Here is a 19,495-nt window from a genome sequence, read left to right as displayed (position 1 = left end):
GAGCTTGGAAGAGGAGATGCTGCTGTTGGCTGAGTCAGGAAAGGCTTCCTGCAGGAAGTAGGATCTGAGTTCCTGAATGAATCTGAGTTAGGTGGAGAAGAGAGGGAAGGCCATTCCAGGCAGGGGGAGCCATGTGGACAGATTGCTGGAATAAAGGGAGTGTCATCTGCCCTGAGCAGAGTGTTGGTGCTCTTGCTGCTGGTCGAGCCAGTGAGTCACAAAGAAATAGAAGGTGGCAGTGTGGAGGGAGAAGAGGAATAGGAGGACTGGCAAAGGGCAAGTGCCGTGAGCTCAGAGTTGGGGGAAATGACAGACATAGCCCTGCCATCAGGGTACTTCTATTAATACTGTGGTCACTCATCAGACCTGGCAGAGACTAAAGGGCAGACTTGGGCTCCCCATCATCTTCTGGGTAAAATCCAAACTCAGCCCAGCTTTGGAGGCTTTGGGACAGTTGAATTTTTCTGCCACCACACCTCTGACTTCCCCTCTCCCATTTTCCTCCCCCATGAAGTGCACTGTTGTGTCCTTGAACGTGCCATGTTTTAGGCTACCTCTGTGCTGTTGGCCACGGTGGTCCCTCCACCTGGGACACTTGTCCATCTCTTTTTCCACCTGAATAACTCACTTTGTACACCATGCTAGAGCCTTCTTTGAGCTTCCTAAGCTGGGTTAAATGTTCCTTCTCTGTGCTTCTGAATTAGCCTGTGTTTAATCCTCTTGAAGCATTTTTTAACCTCATTTACCTCTTGTACATGACCGTAATTTTGGAATTCACTGTGCCTAACAGATACAGTTGCCATTTATTTATTGACTGAATGAAGGAAATGAATGGAAATTGAAAGAAGTGAGATTTGGCTTCCTAAGTGAAATAAAGAAACTTCCCTCTGAGTCTAAGGACAAAATCCCAGTTTGCTCGGGGCCTGGGCACCTCTACCCTAAGGGTGTCCAGTTGGGTAGTGAACTACTGGGGATCATCATAAGGCCATTTATCTGTCTCTTTCTAGGCATGCTCATCTTCATTTTATAGAGAAGAGGAACTGAGGCTCGAAGAGGGGCTGAGAGTTGCCCAGTGTCACACAGCTAAGGGCAGAGCCAGTATTTGGATCCTGGTCTGACATGAAAGCCAGCGCTCCTAATCACTCAGCTCCTCTATTAACCCATCCATTGCTTTCAGCAGTTGTTCACTCAGTTATTCAACTGCTGTTCACTGAGCATCTACTATGAGCCTAAGCACGTATGACAGTGCACCAGACCAACGAAGGCTCTGCTCTCAGGAAGCTGCAGGCTAACCGAGGCAGGCGACTGGATAGGTGTTAGTGGAGGGGTCCAGCTTGATAGGCAGGGCCTGGGCTGTTCTGAAGGCCCTTCTAGCCCAAGGCTGTGCTTTCACAGCCCAGAGCAGAGAGCACACCCAGTCCAGAGTTCTTCCCAGCACGGACCGGTCTCCATGTTGCTACCAGCTCAGCTGGTCATGGTCTTTCCCCAGGTTTGGTCGCAGGCGTGTGATCGTCAAGAAGGGGATGAGGGGCAACAGCTTTTATTTCATCTATCTGGGCACAGTCGCAGTGACCGAGGATGACGATGGGAGCAGTGCCTTCCTGGATCCCTATCCAATATTGCTGCGAAGGGGTGGCTGTTTTGGGGTAAGCCTCGGGAAGGGCCTGGATCCCTGGGGTGGGGGTGGGAAGATTATAGGACTCCTGCTAGAACTTCTGGCCAGGCTCAGTCCTGCCTCATATTCTGCAAGTCAACACCCCACGTGGGCCCCAGCACCCTTACCTGTCAAATGCTGATTGAGTTGGACCGGGTGATGTCCAAGTTCGACCTCTTCACCTGTGGTCTCTAAGGGATATTGTTCCCTATAGGAAGACTTCTCCAGCTTCCTCCCCTCTGGCCTGTTCAGGCCTGTTGCCTTTTTTTCCCACAAGCAGCAGATTAAGCAGGAGGAGGTGGGCCCCCAGTGGGAGAATGGGCAGGAGGCTAGAGGGGCCAGGAAACGTGCGGTCTGGGGAGGAGAGATTTCCAGGGGAAACAGAAACAGGGAAGATATGTGTAAGGCTGTGAACAGGAGCAGGAGGTAGCCTCACACTTGCCCTTGTCCCATCCACCCAACAGGAAATGGGCCTCCAGAGTGCTTCAATAAGGAGGACCACCATGGTCTGTATGGAGGAAACAGAGTTCTTGGTTGTTGACCGGGAGGACGTCCTTGCGAATAAGCTGGACCAGGAAGTTCAGAAGGAAGCTCAGCATCGGTTTGAATTTTTTAGGTAACTCTACCTTCATTCACCATTTTTTCCCCCTGTGTGTTTAATAGGTGCTTGACTGTGTCCTAGGCCTGGGGGGAAACATACTAGGTATTGTCCTGTCTGCCTGGAATGCACTGGAATATCCACATCTCACCCAACTTCTCTGTCCAGCAAACTCTTATTATACCTTCATGTCTCAGCTCAAATATCCCTTCCTTGTGGAATAAGAAGAAGAATAGCTAACATATATTGAGCACTTGCTGGGCCAGGCACTTTGTACCACTTGTCAAATCTAATGTCTCATTCAGTCCGATGAGGTTGTTTCTCTTATTTTCCTTCGTTTATAGATGAGAGAACCAAGGCTCAGGATGATGAAGTGCCCAGCACGTCTGATTCACAAGTCCCTGGGCTTCACCACCCTACCTCACTGACCAACTCTGCATCCCAGAATAAAAAGGGTATCCCCTCTATGCTTCTATTACACCCTGTGTTTCTTTAAACCTCCATCCAAACTATAATTCTTAATTGCATAATAATTTCTTTACAGTTTATATGCCCCATCAGACAGTAAGCAATATGCTGTCAGGGACCAGATCTGTCTTTTTCACTATTGTAATCCTCATTTCGTCATAGTGCCAGGCACATGCAGGTGCTCAACAAATAAATACTGAATAAATGAATGACAGGATATAAATAATTGCAATCACGCGTGAGTCAGAAAGTAAGCACCTTAACTATGGGTACTATATTTAACCAAAGAACAGAACTCATACATAGCAAAAGATTCTTGTTTTTTTTTTTTAGTACTTACATGAAAGGCCACATAGGATATATAAGTGAAATCTCATTTAATTACTTTTTTTTTTTTCCTGCCCACCGGAAGAGATTAATTACTCTTTAGTTATTTACTTTTATGTAAAAGAATAAAAATCCACTGAAGGATCTGCACTAGCTCTGCAAATCCAGGTTGCAGGGCTGCACAGCTACAGAGAAGTGTGTTGGCAGAGGGGTCTAGTCCCTGTGGCTGGAGCTGAGAGAGGTGGCTTCATGAAGGGGGCTGGAGACTAGGAAAGGGGGGATTCAGTCCTGAAGGGAGGAACAGTTCATTTTTCATTTTTATTTTTTGTTTTGTTTTTTTGAGACAGAGTCTCACTTCGTTGCTCTGAGTAGAGTGCCATGGCATCAGCCTAGCTCACAGCAACCTCAAACTCCTGGGTTCAAGCGATCCTCCTGCCTCAGCCTCCCGAGTAGCCGAGACTATGGGCACACCCTACGATGCCTGGCTAATTTTTATAGTTTTAGTAGAGATGGGGTCTCGCTCTTGCTCAGGCTGGTGTCGAACTTCTGAGCTCAAGCGATCCTCCCGCCTCAGCCTCCCGGAATGCTGGAATTACAGGCATGAGCCACCGCGCCCGGCCCATTTTTCATACTGTGGAAAAATAGGTCTGGTTCCAACCTCAGCTGTTAGGTTTATCAGTGATGTGACCCTAGACAGGTTACTTCATTTCTCTGGGCTTTAGCCTCCTGCTCTGTACAATGTGAATAATGACACCTCTCTCCCAAGGTCATCGTAAGGATGGAATGAGATGAGCTTGGCGGGAGGGGAGGACCTGGAGAAAAGGGCAGAGGGAGCAGAGGTGACAGTGGGACAGTGGCTACTTACTACAGGCGAGTTGATTGAGTAGGGAGTGGAAAAACCTTCCCCCCAGGCATCTTCCATAGTAGAAGAGCATGTTCTCTTTCTGGAAATTGCTATGATCTGGGCACCTTATGTGATGGAAAGTGATGAATTCTAACAGGCCTTTCCCCTCAGGAAGTTGGATCTGTTTGCACTGTGGTCTGATGAGAAGCTCTGGCAGCTCGTAGTCCTGGGGAAGACAGAGAAATTCTCCTACGGGCAGCTGATCTCAAAAGACATTGTAAAGTCATCTTTCATCATGTTTGTCTGCAAGGTGAGAAGTCTGGGGGTGGGGGATGAGTATGAAGCTGGGAAGATCGCGCCTAATATAACGTCCTGTGGCCAGACAGAGAGGGTTTGAGTCCCGTTCTGCAACTGGCATGATGTGCTTCCTTTTCTGAGTTTCTGCATCCTAGTGCAAAAGGCCCGCCTCCCTCGGAGGGCTGCTGCCCCCTTTAAGATGTATAGCTATTATGTTAGAAAGAGGACCAAGGGTTACTCCCTCCTTGAGCTCATATGCATGCTTATTTTATGTATAGATGCATATTTACATTATATATTTGGCTCTTGAATCTTAAAGATGCCAGATCATCTTTTTCAAAATCAAAATCTTCAAATTATAAAAGTGATATGACTACATTATAAAACTTTCTGGAAAGAGGGAAGAAATTACCCATAAGCTCATTACCTCGGGGTAGAGTTTCAAAAGTGGAATTTCTTGGTATCATAATTTTTCTTTTGCAAAGCAGACTTTATCCAAGGGGGGCATCAAGATAGGTGTAGGGACCACTGCAATGGGGTCTAGCAGTCAGGGACAGAGACCGGGCTCAACTCCCAGTTTCATGATGTTAGCTCCTGGAACAAATTGCCTTCCAAAAATGGGGGTGGGGGGTCCACCTTACCTGGCTTCCAGGATGTACAGCTTTGCCAATGCCACCACACCTCTGCCAGCCTTGCAAGTCATTTTTTCAGAAGTTTTCGAATTTAATAGGTGGCAATTGCTGCCTCGCTGAGGATTTAATATATATATATTTTTCTGATTACTAGTGAGATGTATCATGTGTGTTTACTATTAATATCTAAAGTTTGTCTTTTGCAAATTGCTCTGTGTCCTTTGCCACCTTCTCTCTGTTGGTTGATAATGAAAAGAAAATCTAACATTTATCAAGTTAGATTGGTAAATGCTTACCTTATAGCAGGCTCTGTATTTCACATGCTTTATCTCATTTCAGTCTCAGTAGCCTAAAGGAGGTTGGCATTGTCATTACTGCCATTTTACAGAGAAGGAAACTGAGGCACATTAAGATTAAGTGGTTATCCAAGGTCCCACAGGTGATGAGGGGCAGAGGGTTCAATCCAGGTCTGTCTGACTCCAATGCTCTTCTCAGGAACTGGGATTTGGGATTTGAGTTGATCTTTCTGTCAATTCCTTACAGGTGAAGACACCACAGGCATTTGTTGAATTTTTGTCAAGGTTGCAACACATTGGTTCAGGCTCTGGAGGGATACAGAGATGAAAAAGACTGATTCTTTCTCTTTATATATCTCTTCCACTAGAATCCACGCATAGACAAAGTTGTCAGTGCCAAGTACCAAGAGATTGGTGCAAACTGTGCAAGTTACCAGAACTCAGGAGAGGGAACTCTCTTAAGGCTGGAGGCTTTTAAGGAAAGCTTCCTGGAGGGGCTGGGGTGGTAGATGAGCCTTGAAGTATTGAACCAGCAGACAAAAGGAGGGAGCAAGAGTGGTAGGGTGCTGGAGCTGGCTTGTATCGGCCTTCAAGAGCTGATTGTTGGCCGGGCACATTGGCTCACACCTGTAATCCTAGCACTCTGGGAGGCTGAGGCAGGAGGATCACTTGAGCCCAGGAGTTTGAGGTTGCTGTGAGCTAGGCTGATGCCACAGCACTCTAGCCTGGGCAACAGTGTGAGACTCTATCTCAAAAAAAAAGAGCTGATTGTTAAATTTTCAGGAATTTTGCAAGTTGATAAACAATAATCACTAAATATTAGATTATATAAACCTATTGTTAAATAAGCTATATTGAAAACAAGGATAATAAATACTGAAAACTCACCATTTCCTAAAGATGTCACTGCATTTTACTATTATCTTTGCTTTCAGGTTATGTCTATCATATTTATCTGGTAGAAATACCGTGTAATTGTGCGCATCTCTTCCCAGCCCCACACTCAGTGGCTTCACCTTGGTGGCTTACAGTCAGCCATGTGGGAGTATTTACACAATGGAATCAGCAGACAGCCCAAGTCAAGTCTTGATTTCTGACTTTGCTGATTGCCTTAGGAAAGCATTAAGAGAAATTGTTTATAATGCAGATTAAATTTAAAAGTGGGCTGTGTCTGTATCTGTTACACTGTGCGGAGAAGGAAATTGAGGAAATAGTCTGACAGTACATAAAAACTGTTGTCTGATTGATCACGGAAGTTACATCATTGATGAACAAGTAAAGTTCTGACATACATAATGCTAAAGCTAAAAGAAGTTTCAATTTAATGAATATAATTTATGTGAGAGTGAGAAATAGTTTCACAGATCACAGATCAGATTAAATAACATTAAATTTCTTAGGAAAAGAATGAATTGGGATGCAACTTCATTTGTCAAACTATGGTTGAATTGCAACTGTAGATTGGCCGTAGATACAAAAGTTCAGCCAAAGTCAACCACAGCATTCTGTGAGAGTTGATTGGCTCTATGGAATTTCCAGTAAGAGTATGGCATATTTTATTATTTATATATTGTGTAGAACACACCCTTTATAACAGTAAAATGTATATACATGTTACCTTTTTCTGGAGAGCTGTTAAGCTTACTAACACTCACTTGTGTGAGTGAGAGTGTGTGTGTGTGTGTGTGTGTGTGTGTGTTGTTATTCTGGGGTCAGTCCCAGAGAAAAGAATTAAGTCTAGCTAATATAAGTAGAAAGGGATTTATCTCAGAATGTTAAGTGGCTAACAGATTTCCTGGGGAGAAGCCTACAGAAACAGACCCTAGACTGAAAATGACTCCCAGCCACCTCTGAGTCAGAGTCCAGAGCTGGACTGCCACAGGTGCTGCTGTCCCTGCCATCTCAGGAAGCCACTGCTACCGCCACCATCTCCAGTAACAAAGTGGATGTCTGGCACTTCCATAACCAAGCCTTGTCCAAGTGCATCAGATTGGTGGAACTGAAGTCACATCCAGAATCTTAGATGCAAGGGAGCCTGGGGAATGAAGCGATTGGCTTCATCTCTGCACACTGAAGAGGGACTGGATCTCTGCAGAGGAGGGTGGGGGTGAGGTCAATGCCAGCGAGGGCACAGTAGGGCTATGCTTGGGGTTATGATAAGTTTGGAGACTCCTGATGATCATGTAACAGGAAATGGGAGGTTGGTTGGAGAGCCCTGAAGGCCAACCTGCATAATTTTCAATTCCTTCTCTTCCCTGATGCTTGCTAATTCTTTACTAAAATTTTGAGGTGATCACCTCCAAAGCCATGAAATAACATATATCCCCAGATTTATCGTGAAGCTCTTTTGCTACTTTACAGCCAGGAACGATGGGGGGGATGAGTGGGGAGGGATATAAATCCAAGATTTCCTTTAATCAGCTTGATTACATTCTGATCAGCAGAAAGTGAGTGCTTCTTAATCTGTTTTGCCTCCATTTCTTCATCTGTAAAATGGAACCACTCACCTTCTGAAGTCTGGCAAGGATGAGAATCAGTTTAGTCCGTGCTTCCTCAGTTCACATTCATCCTTGAATCCAGTGGTTCTCAAAGTGTTGTGGCTGGAGCAGCAGCAGCAGCACTTGGGAACTCATTTCAAAATGCAAATTCTCAGACCCACCCAAGTGCTGTTAAATCCAAAACTCTGGGAGGGAGGTCTCAGTAATCTGTGTTTTGAGGAGCTTTCCAGGCGATTCTGATGCACACTAAAGTTGGAGAACCCCTGGCCCAAGGGAGGAATTTTCAAATTTTGGTAAGCATAAAAACACCTAGAGTGCTTTTTAAAAAGGCGGATTACTTTCTCGCCCCAGAGGTTGATTCATTGACTCTGGGATCTGCAATTAAGGGCTGCTGCAGGTGATTCTAATGCAGGGGCACCTGGAAAAATAACACAGAAGTCACAAAATGACAGCAGGTTGGGGGGGGGGGGGAGCTTTCAGAGGGCCCAGCAGATGAGATTGGTTTGTTCCTCATAGTGTTTTGTTAAAATCTGATTTAATCGTTAATGTGAAGATTTTACGTAAAAATTCTGATTTCTGGCTTCTGAGAATTCAGAACATCAGGCAACACCAGGTTGTAGTCTGGTACAAGGCCCGCTCTGGCTGGACCTAAAAAGCGCCTACTCCCTCTAAAGGGACTGCTCTTTTTTCTCATTTTTGTTTCTTGCCTGGCCAGGGCCTTGAGTGTTTTTTGGGAAGACCGGACTGCCCGACTCCTGTAGTTTACCCATATTGCCACTAGAGGGCGAAATCAGCCTCGAGTCCCTGGGCATCCTGGGAACCTGGGAAAATATTAATATGATTTCCCACCGGCATCACAAATGTAATTAATGCCCACAATCAATTCATTTTGAACAGTTTATCATTTGGGGACACACGATGAAACTTTTCTCTCCACAAATACAGATACAATTAAAAGACCCACGAGAAACTTTCCAAGAGGGAATTGCGTTGGTGTGTGTTTCTCGGGCTCCTGCGGTTCTTTGGTGATGACTGTTTGTTGAGTGAATATTGCATAAAGCTTCGAGCACAATGCCTGGCATATTAGGGCTTATTAAATGTTTGTTCCATTCTTCTCCTTCCTCTTCAACAGGAATTTGTCTTGAATCTTAACCCTTGATAATGTGTCTCTTAGAGTTCCCACTAAAAAAGGGTAAAATTTTTAAAAAGATATAAAATAAAAAGAAAAAATGATATCTTTTTTACCTGTCAGATTAGCAAAGATTAAAAGGATCGTGAAAACCCAGTGTTGGCAAATTGTGTTATGATGGGCTCTGTTATGCACTGGTTAAGAGAGTGTAAATTGAGCTAACCTTTCTGGAAGGCAGTTTGGTGATGCATATCAAAATTTTAAACATGCATACCTCTAGGAATTATCCCTAAGGAGATAATCAAGCATGTGTATTAAATTAGGATAAACTAGATGATGCTGCAGTTATAAACAATCCTTACATTTCAGTGGATTAACTAACCTAGATACATTCCTTCATCAGTCTGCTTGCCCATAGGTCATCAGAGAGGCCTTGCTCCTTATGGTCACTCAGGGGCTCAGGCCACTAGAGACTTGACCCATGCTCCCATGAACAACAGGACAGGAGAAGGGAAGGTTGAGAATCAAGCAGTAGCTTTTGAAGTTTCTACTCAGAGTACAAGTTACTTTGCTAAAGAAATCTCAGAACATTGGCTAAAGCAAGTAAGAAGTCCGTGCCTAATTCAAAGGATGAAAAAGTACAATTCTGCCATGTGCCTCAAAGGAGAACTTGAGTATTTGTGTGCTGCCTTAATGACCTCTATAGGAATTAAGATGTATCTGCAAGAATATCTGTTAGAGTTACTCTCTGTTGCAGATCACAGAAACCCAACTGTGGTGGCTTAGTAAATATAATGGTATTTTTTTCATGCAGTAATCATTCTAGAATTAGGCAGTCCAGGACTGGAACAGCTGTTCTAGGAAGTCTTCAAAACCTCAAGTCCCTTCTAGTTTTTCCCCTCATCCTCTACAGTTTATAGCTTTTGTCCTAATGGTCACAATATGGCTATTCCACCTCCAGCCATCACATCTGAATTTCAGGCAGAGGAAAGGAGGAAAAACAATAGTAGCTTTCATGGGAGTTTTATCCAGCAGTCTTCCACTTATATCTCATTAGCCAGAACTGGGTCACTGCCACCCCACTACAGGGGAATTGGGGAAAGTGGTGAGTTTTTTTTAACTGGGGACTTTGTTGCCCTGAACAAAATCAGAGTTATATATATATAATGCAGACAAATCAGAAACAACCAAATGTGAATCTTCAGAAATTTCTTGAGGTATAACATATATGCAGTAAAGATTTGAAATCTAAACTTCACAGCTTGATAAATTTTTACTTATATATGCACTTGTGTAATCATCACCCAAATCAAAATAAAGAACATTTCCAGCATTCCAGAAAACTCCTCTGTGCCCTTTCCCAGACAAAATTCCCCACAAAGGTTACCAGTCTTATGACTTATATCACTATAGATTACTTTTGCCTATTTTTGCACTTTATATAAATGGAATCATACAGTATGTACTCTTTGTGCCTGACTTCTTTTGCTCAACTGAATATTTGTTATTTTTAATTTTATAAATTATGGTACACATAGAATAATATGTAACTATTAAAATGATAATGTAGAACCATATCGTTTGGCATGGAAAGATGTCTTTGATGTATTATTGAGTTTCTAAAAAGGTTACAAGTCTGTTTTACATAAATGAATTCATTTATGAAAAATTATATATAAATCTTATATGTTTAGAGAGAAAATTTTGAAATAATATTCAGCAATATTTTACTACCAGTTATTTCTGGGTGCTAGGATTATGCAGTTTTAACTTTCTCTTTGTTCTCCTATTTGTTTGAATATGTTCAAACTTTTAATTTTGGAATAATTTTAAATTTATAGAAAAATTACAAGAGCAGTACAAAGAACTCCTTTATAACCTTAACCAAGCTTCACTAATTGTTATTAATATTTACCACATTTGCTTTAGTATATATATATATTTTTTTCCCACCTGAATCATTTGAGAGTTAAGTATCAATTATCGTACTCATTTACTCCTATACACTCAAGTAATTGTTTTCTAAGATCAGAAATTAACCATAGAATAATTATCAAAATCAGGGAATTTTAATATTTATATAATATGTAATCTACAGTTCATAATGAGTTTCTCCAATTGTCTCAGCGACTTCCATGTTGATATTTTCCCAATGCCAGCATTGTATTTAGTTCTAATTCCTTCTTAGCTACTTGAATTTTTTAATGAGTAGATAACATTTTCATAAAAAGAAAAAAAGAACCTGAAACCACTTGCATTAAGCAGATAAAACAAAATGGGATGAGATGCAATTCGAGAGCTTATCTGCAAAGCCTGGCCTGCCTGGGCCTCAGGGGCTAACCCTTTTGTTGTGTCCCTTGATGCGTCCAGGGCACCTGTGAAGTCCTGAGGCTGCTAGACCTGAGGGAGTCCCCTTCCTACCTCAAGTGGGTCTGGCAGCACCTGGAGCTGATAGACGACCGGCCTCTGAGGCGCCGCTTCAATGGTGAGCTGCTCCGCCACTCTGGCGGCAGGGGGCGCCTGGGCCCGTCTGTTTCCCATTCCCAGCCCGTAGAATCCGAAATCCCAGCCAGCGGGGCGGGACGGGGTGTCTGGTTGGATCCTTTCTTCTACCAGCTGTGGAAACCTGGGCCACAAGGCCCTGCCTTCCCTTCCGGCCTCCTCGCCGGCCTTTTCCCTGTCGCTCTTCAGATTTTCCCACGTGGCCATCTGCTCCTTGCCTCTCACTTCCCACCCCCACTCTGCCCAGCTCTCTTCTGCTTTTTATTTTTTTTATTTATTATATATACATATATATATATATGTATATTTTTTGAGACAGAGTCTGCTCTGTTGCCCAGGCTAAAGTGCCGTGGTGTCAGCCTAGCTCACAGCAACCTCAAACTCCTGGGCTCAAGGGATCCTCCTGCCTCAGCCTCCCGAGTAGTTGGGACTACAGGCATGCACCACCATGCCCGGCTAATTTTTTCTATATATATTTTTAGCTGTCCATATAATTTCTTTCTATTTTTAGTAGAGATGGGGTCTCGCTCTTGCTCAGGCTGGTCTCGAACTCCTGAGCTCAAACGATCCGCCCGCCTCGGCCTCCCAGAGTGCTAGGATTACAGGCGTGAGCCACCGCGCCCGGCTGTCTCTTCTGCTTTTTAGATCTTGGCACAAATAGACATCCCTTCCTCAGAGAAGTCTTCCGATTTCTCATGCTGGATCAGCATCTTCCATCCCCACTGTGTCCCGTTGAAGTGCCCCATGTTTTTCCTCTGTGGTATTTAACCCCACTGAAATCATACAACTGAATCCGAAATGGTTATTAAATCATTTGTCTCCCTTGCTAGAATATAAGCTCTGTCAGGGCGGGCTTTGTATTCCCAGGGCCTACTACCACGCCCCGTGGGCACTCAGAAGCCAATCACAGAGTGAATGGATAAACGTACCTGTCTTGGCTGTTCTATATGGTTATGGGCACATCCCAGGCTGTAAATATGTGTAAGAGAATGCCCGGCCCCTGTTACACCCTCTTGGCTGGAAGCAGAAGTCTAGACCTATGTTTTTTAATAACTGAGCTTTATTCTCTTATAGGGATATACAATAGTTAATTTAACTACCTTTTACAGGTATTTTGAGTTATTTCCAGTTTTTCACTGTCCAAATTTTCACCCTACTGTGGTGAATTTCCTGGTGTGCTTAGCAAGGAAACATATTGGACAAATTCTTAGAATTACTGAATCAAGTCATTGATCCAGCACATACTGGCTTATGTATATTTAAAATATGGATAGATACTGTTGCATGCCTTTCACAAAGGTCATACTCAGGGCACGTGTGTTCTGTTAAGCCAGGTCTATTCCTCATGGAGTTTGGATTTGTTTTTGTTAGCATTAATTTTAATAGTTGATTCTTGGCCAGGCACAGTGGCTCATGCCTGTAATCCTAGCACTCTGGGAGGCCGAGGCGGGTGGATCGTTTGAGCTCAGGAGTTCGAGATCAGCCTGAGCAAGAGCAAGACCCCGTCTCTACTAAAAATTTAAAGAAATTATATGGACAACTAAAAATACATAGAGAAAAAATTAGCCAGGCATGGTGGTGCATGCCTGTAGTCCCAGCTACTTGGGAGGCTGAGGCAGGAGGATTGCTTGAGCCCAGGAGTTTGAGGTTGCTGTAAGCGAGGCTGATGCCACAGCACTCTACCCTGGGCAACAGAGTGAGACTCTGTCTCAAAAAAAAAAAAAAAAATAGTTGATTCTAACACTAGAGATCTCTTTTTAATCAATGTTATTGAGGTGTAATTTTTATACAATAAAATGCATGCATTTTACATGTGTAGTTCTATGAATTTTGACAAATTTATACCTCCGTGTAGCCACCATAAGCAAGTAATAGAACATTTCCATCACCTCTAAAAGCTCCCTTGTGCCCCTTCCCAGTCAATCCCTGCCCCTCACACCTGCCCTCAGCAACACTGATCAGCTTTCTGTCACCATCGGTTGCATTTGTCTTCCCAGTATGGACTCTTTTGTGTCTGATTTCTTTCACTCAGCATAGTATTTTTGAGCAATTGGTTTGCTCCTTTTTATTTCTGAGTTATACTTCCTTGGAGATCATTTTAATAACTCTCATAGAGGGCCTATTATATGCCGGCACTGTGCATATCTCATGCTTTATCAGTAATTCTTACAATGGTCTTCCGAGGACTCTGAGCATTACATGACTTGTCCAAGGCTCTATGGCTAGTCATCTGTCTATCTTTTATCGTCACCCCTGCCCCAATTTGAAAGCCCAGTTTAAAAGCTGAGATAAGTGTGATCTGCTAATGGAATGATAGTGAGCTTTGAATCAAATACACCTGAATTCAGATTCAAGCTTTGGTCCTTTTCTGGGTGACTTGAACTCTCAGCTGTTCATCTTACCTCTTAGATTAGGCTAATTACACCTGTCTGGATATAACTCACAGGAAGGCTCCAGCACAGGGATGTTACGTGGAGGCCACAGTGTTTTTCTTTTCGTCTTAACTGCCTCCTGTGCCAGACTGTCCAGGCAGGTTCCTATGATATATTTCTTCCACCACCACCATAACTGTCATGTATACAAAGACCCATTAATGTGTTTTCCTGTGCTTTCTCTAACAGAGCCCTCTCCTAGGGAGAGATTTAAGGAATTCCAGATCAAATCATATCCTCTACAGGACTTCAGCTATTTGAAACTTCTGCATCTCCAGAAAGCCTGGGAGCAAGAGGGGACAAGCGTCAGTGGGACAATCAAAACCTCAGGAAATAGCCTCCCAAAGCTCTTGGGCCCAAAGATCAAGTAAGCTCAGCTCTTGGCAGATAGAGAGTCCAGATTGCAGTTGAAAAGGGGGCTAGGACTTACATGGCCGAATGTCAGGGATGCTGGCGGGGGTTGGGGGGCAGACACAAGTCCACCCCAGAGGGGTGGGGGTGTGCGCGTAAGGCCACCTAGGTTTGCTGTCTACGACCTGCATTCTCCACCTCTGACTCACAGGGCCATGTTAGGTGGCCTTCTTTTCTCAGGGCCTCAGTAACACACTTAAGGAAGGGCAGGATGGATCTTCTGGCTCTGACATTCTGTTGGTGTGTGTGTTGCTGGGCCCTTTTGATCCTGAGCTTCTTGAAAAAATTCTACCCATCTAAGGGAGGCAGTTATATAGCTCACTAATAAGAGCCAGGGTTTGGAGTCTGTCCAACCCAGGCTCAGCTCCTGGCCGGGCCACTTGTTTTAGCTCTGTGTCCCTGGGCAAGGGACTTGACCTCTCTAAGCCTTATTTCTTTCTAGATAATAGTAGCTAAGTCTCAGGGTTGTTATAAGCCAGCAATTGAATGAGAATACTTCTTCTGTGCCTGGTACTGAATTATCCTAGTTAATCCTCATAATAACCCTATGAGTAAGTACTATTATTATCACTCCCATTTTTCAGGTGAGGAAACCAAGGTTCAGAGAAAGATTAAGGTCCTGGTCACACAGGTAGGAAGTGGCAGAGCCAGGACTCAAACCTGAGCAGCTTGTTAATGCTCGGTCTTTACAATTGTCACTATGTGCTTTTGCTTTCCTAGAGAGGATGAGGAGCAGCAAAGGACATTCAGTGGGGCCCGGCCTAGAATCAGCTCAACCCCAAGCCCAGAGCAGCATAGCCCCCTCCCCTCATGACATTTGGAATTGAGGTATCATAATGGTACTAAAAAGGGCATCAGTGTCGCAATCCCCTTGTCGCCACAAGGGCCACTTCACTCAAGTCCTTTGCCCATTAGTGCGTCTGAGCTGCTCGCCTCCATAACGAGCCTCCATGACTTCTGTTCATTCCGAGGAACCCAGTGCTTGAAATCCCAGTCCCAGTTCTTCTGAAGGTAGAGATGGAACAGACTGAGTTTCCGTGCTGTGAATCAGTCAGGGAGAAGGCATGGATTGGACCCAGAAGTGAAAAATAAAGGACATGCTAGGCATGTGCCATTCACATCCATGTCCTGGAGGGCTGGGAATTGAATCCTGTCTTGTTTATGTTGCTGAGCGAGCTCAGCTATACTCTCGGCTGGTAAATAATCTTTTCCTGCCTCTAGTCCAAATAGCACAGCCTGCCTCTGCCTTCTATGCAGACAGAGACCAAAGAAAGCACGGCAGGCTTGCCTGTGTGAAATTAACTCCAGTATGAACAAAGTACAGGGTCTCCAGGCCACCCAGGGAAACCTGTCTTTGTAAACAAGTAAATAAGCCATCTCTTCTCTGCCTTCCTGTCAAGTAGAGCCCCAACTTCTGCCTTGTCTCCAGGAGTACAGAGCTTATTCCTTGTCAAGCAGTCTATTCCATTTTCAGACAGCTCTGTTAGAAATTCCTTCCTCACGTTGAGCATAAGTGGGCCTGGACGTCTGGCCCGTCAGGCCTGGCCCAGCTGAGGGGTCCCCAGCCCTCCTTCCACAGAGTGGCTGTCAGGTGTTCAAAGGGGCCCCAGCTCCTGCCCCTCCCCAGTCTCCTCCCCACATCCCCAGTTTCTGGCAATGGGAGTCAGTCTCTCTCAGGGCTCTTGAGTTTTCTCACCTTCTGGGAGGTGTGAATTCTCTAGGGAGGGGAGCTCTCACCTTGTACCAGTGTAAGCTGGTTAGGCAGGGCCTCGCTCAGGCTGGCTGCATCACAGATGAGTTCTCCCTAACAAGCTGTCGAATTTCAGATCCAAGCATGCTCATCCGATCAAATGTCCCATGATCAATACCAAGTTTGGTGAGCTCCCCGAGGAGGCTGCGGTGGGGGCCTACATGAAGATCCACACTGTGGAGCAAGGAGAAATCATAGTAAGTGTGCAGAGAGCTCTGTTCACAGCACAGCGTATGAAGGAGCACTTGGGGGGAAAGACTGCATGGAAGGGAGGATGTCAGAGGGATGCGGGGCCCACTGAGAGAGCTCCCAGCAGCCACAGCTGGAGCCGTTGGAGCAAAACAAATAAAGCAGTATTGGATTCTAACCCAGAGTGTAAAATAAACATCCATGGGTGCATGTTGCTATAAATGAATAAATTAGTAAATGGAGGATAAGAAACAAATCTTCCTTCAGAATAATTCCAAATAATTTATGTAGATGCCCTGTCCTAAAGAAGTGAGCGTAACTCCTCACTCCTTAAATGTGGTCTGCGCACAGTGACTTTCCATTCGAAGAATACAGTATGGGAAGAGGGGGAGATGGAGTAACTTTCCAGTGGAGAGGTCTGAGAAACTGCCTCAGCCGGGTGATGAAGGCCAAGATCAGCGGTAATAAATCGTGTTGATAGTGTTGCCCCTTGGTATGCTGTGAGGAGAATGGCACTTCTGTGGTCGTCCTCTTAATAACTGTAACTCAAGTCTAATCCTGAGAAAAACATCAGACAAACTCTACAAGTGGAGCATCCCACAAAATACCAATGAGTGCTCCTCAAAACTGTCCAAGTTACCAGAAACAGGGTAAGTCTGAGAAACTGCCACAGGCTCCAAGGGGAGCCTAAAGAGATATGACAATGAAATGTAATGTTGTATCCCAGATAGGCTAGTGAAACAAATAGGACATTAGGTAGAACAGGAGATCTCAGTAACGCATTGACTTTAGTTAGTAATAAGGTGTCAATATTGGTTCATCAGTTGTAACTAAGATATATGATGTTAGATGTTAATGTTAGGGGGAACTGTAGGGGTGTGAGAACTCTGCTATCTTCTCAATTTGTCTGTAAATCTAAAACTGTTCTAAAAAATAGACCGTTTAAAAATGAACGAATGCAGTAGTGGAGGGCAAGCGTGGCTGATGCAGGTTTGGCTGTGAGCTGAACACTACCGGAGATGGGCGGCGGCTGCCATCGCTGAGCGCAGGAGCAGTCGTGGGGGGTTGGGGGGTGCAGAGGGACGGCAAGCCTCAGCCTGCTGGGGAGGGGCTGTGTCCCAAAGGTGTGGTCATTCCTCTGGGAACCTGCTCCCTTCCCAAGCCCTTTGCACTGTTCCTCAGTCACAGTGTCTCCAAGGTCATTGTTATGCCCTTGTCACCCTGTGTTATGGTGGGTCTTGGGTGTTCCTGGCCCCTGGCCTGTGTGTCCTCAGAGCCAGGAAGGTCAGCCCAGTACCGTCTGGGAGCCCCAATCCCTAGCGTGGCCCTTGGTCGATGCTGACTGAATACTTTGGAGCTCCTAGGAAGTTCTTCTTGTCCAGTAAAACTCTGCCTCCTGCAACTTTAAACTAGCTCCTCTCCTCTCCCTGCCCCACCCCCAAGAACAAAACAGAAGAAATCAGCTTCCTTGCCATGTGATGCCCCTTAGATATTTAAGGAATGCTGTGTTGTTTTTCATTCAACATTTGTGCAGCCAGGCACAGTGCCAGCGTTCCATTAATTATTTACTTATTCGGGCAGAATGACCTCCATTCCTTCAGTCATTCTTCCTGTGACAGCATTTCCAGCCTTTTCACTGCTTCGCTTTAGTTTGTCCGTGTGTCAGAGCGAGGAGCTCAGCATGAACACAGGGCGCCAAGGGACACTGGGGCAGCCTGGGCAGGACGGAGGCGCGGAGGGCAGGAAAGGCCTTGCTCAGTTTGGTAGATGGTGGCAGGAATGGGAGGCTGTGGAAGGAACAGGAACAACAGGGTCTGTTTTGTCGAGGGCCCGCAAGGCTACAGTGGGAAACTTGGCCTTGATTTTGTAGAAGTCCTGGAACGCTTTGGGTGGGGGCTCAGCTCAGTGACCTGGCTGTCTCTTCCCCACACAGGGCCAGCACATAGAAGCCCCTCAACGAATACTTGTTAACATGACCCCTTTGAAGAGAATGTCTGTGGCTGTCTCCATGAGGGGCCTGTGATGTGGGACTCTGTTCTCCTGTTCCAGGGCCCTGGCTTCCTGGGTAGGAGAATGAGTGGGGAAAGCTGTGACCATATCCACCTGCCAGAAGGTAGATCACATTGTCCTCGCCCTTAGGAGCAGGAGTGTGGAGTTGGATTGGCTCTGGGAACAGCAGAAGTCGGGGCCTGGGGTGGAGAGACTCAAATTTGGGGCCTGGAGATATAGAGGAACCAGCTCCTCCAGGGAGCAGGGGGGCTGAGGCCTCAGAGGTGGTCAAGGCTGGGCAGGCCGGAGCTATGGGCAGGGCAGGAGAGAGGTGACAGGTGGAGGTTTCTCTTCTCATGTTGCCTCTGGTAGGTAGCCGTGTGGCCTTGGGCGAATCATCCATTTTACCTTTCTGACTTTGTGTCCTCATCAGAAAATGAGGAAATTCCCTGGGTGAGCTGCCACCTTTAGTGTTGTGTGACTCTGTTTGAGTCAGTAGTTCAGCAAATATTCCTTGAGCATCTACCACGCCCCAAACATGGCACAAGGGGCCAGTGCGGGCGAGTACACGGATGTAACTGCTGCCCTCACGGGGCTTGCGGTCTAGTCAGGACAGACGATGAGCAGATGAACGAGCAAATATGTAAGGTGTTGTATCGCTGCTAGGAGCAGAATAGAAACGGGCTTCCTGAATGTAGCAGTCAAGGGGAAGGCTGCTCTGAGGAGCTGATGTTTCAGCTGAGACCTGAGTAATGAAAAGAACAAGCTATGGACCAACCTGGCGGAAGAGTGTTCCAGACAGAGGAACAGCAAGTTCAGAGCCTGAGGCAGGAAGGAGCTTGGCATATGGAGGGGACTGGAAGGGAGGACAGGGTAGCTGGAACAGAGTAAACAAGGTAGGGGCAGCCTGAGGCCGGGCTGCAGAACTTGGCAAGGGTGAGACAGCGCAGGCCTTGGCAGGCACGACGGGGACTTTGATTTCATCCTGGGCACTTTGGGAAACTATTGGAAGCATCTAGACAGAGAATTGACCTGACTCCAGCTGGAGGCCAGGGAGGGTGGACTGGAAAGTGTAAGCAGGACAGTGCTGCTCCCTGGGTTCAAATTCTGGCTCTACCACTTTATGTCTTGTTACCTTGGGCAAGTTACTTAACCTCTTTGTGCCTCAGTTTCCTCATATTGTAGTGGCTGTCATCTTGGACTCTGAAGATAGACCACCTGGGTTCAAACCCTAGCTTTACTGTTTTCATGCTGTGTGATATTGGATGGTTTTCTAACATCCTCATCTGTAAAATGAGGGTAACAGTAGGAGCTAGCTCAGTGGGTTGTTTTGAGGGTTAATGAGTTAATATACACAAAAGCTACAAGAGGGCCTGGAATTTAGTGAATGCTTCATAAATGTTAGTTGGTGCTGTTATCATCATTGTCATCAGCATCATCGTTGTTATCATGGCTACTGGAATTATAAGACACATGGCC

At 45.4% G+C, this 19,495-nt stretch overlaps 2 protein-coding genes across 2 annotated transcripts in view; one reads left to right on the top strand and one right to left on the bottom strand.

Annotated features, from left to right (window-relative positions):
• CPNE1 (copine 1) overlaps positions 1-19,495 on the bottom strand; it is a 410,662-nt gene that overhangs the window by 254,166 nt on the left and 137,001 nt on the right. The window lies entirely within an intron of this gene.
• Positions 1-19,495, top strand: part of CNBD2 (cyclic nucleotide binding domain containing 2) — a 40,948-nt gene that overhangs the window by 14,646 nt on the left and 6,807 nt on the right. The window contains exons 5-10 of the mRNA XM_069495415.1: positions 1,490-1,646; positions 2,119-2,270; positions 4,063-4,201; positions 11,114-11,228; positions 13,867-14,044; positions 15,915-16,035. Coding sequence (XP_069351516.1) covers positions 1,490-1,646; positions 2,119-2,270; positions 4,063-4,201; positions 11,114-11,228; positions 13,867-14,044; positions 15,915-16,035 — 862 coding nt within the window. The remainder of the gene's footprint in view (positions 1-1,489; positions 1,647-2,118; positions 2,271-4,062; positions 4,202-11,113; positions 11,229-13,866; positions 14,045-15,914; positions 16,036-19,495) is intronic.

Source organism: Eulemur rufifrons, chromosome 20, assembly GCF_041146395.1.
Source record: "Eulemur rufifrons isolate Redbay chromosome 20, OSU_ERuf_1, whole genome shotgun sequence".
Classification (NCBI taxonomy): domain Eukaryota; kingdom Metazoa; phylum Chordata; class Mammalia; order Primates; family Lemuridae; genus Eulemur; species Eulemur rufifrons.
The sequence above is the reverse complement of the archived record's forward strand: the minus strand, read 5'-3'. Positions and strand labels throughout refer to the sequence as shown.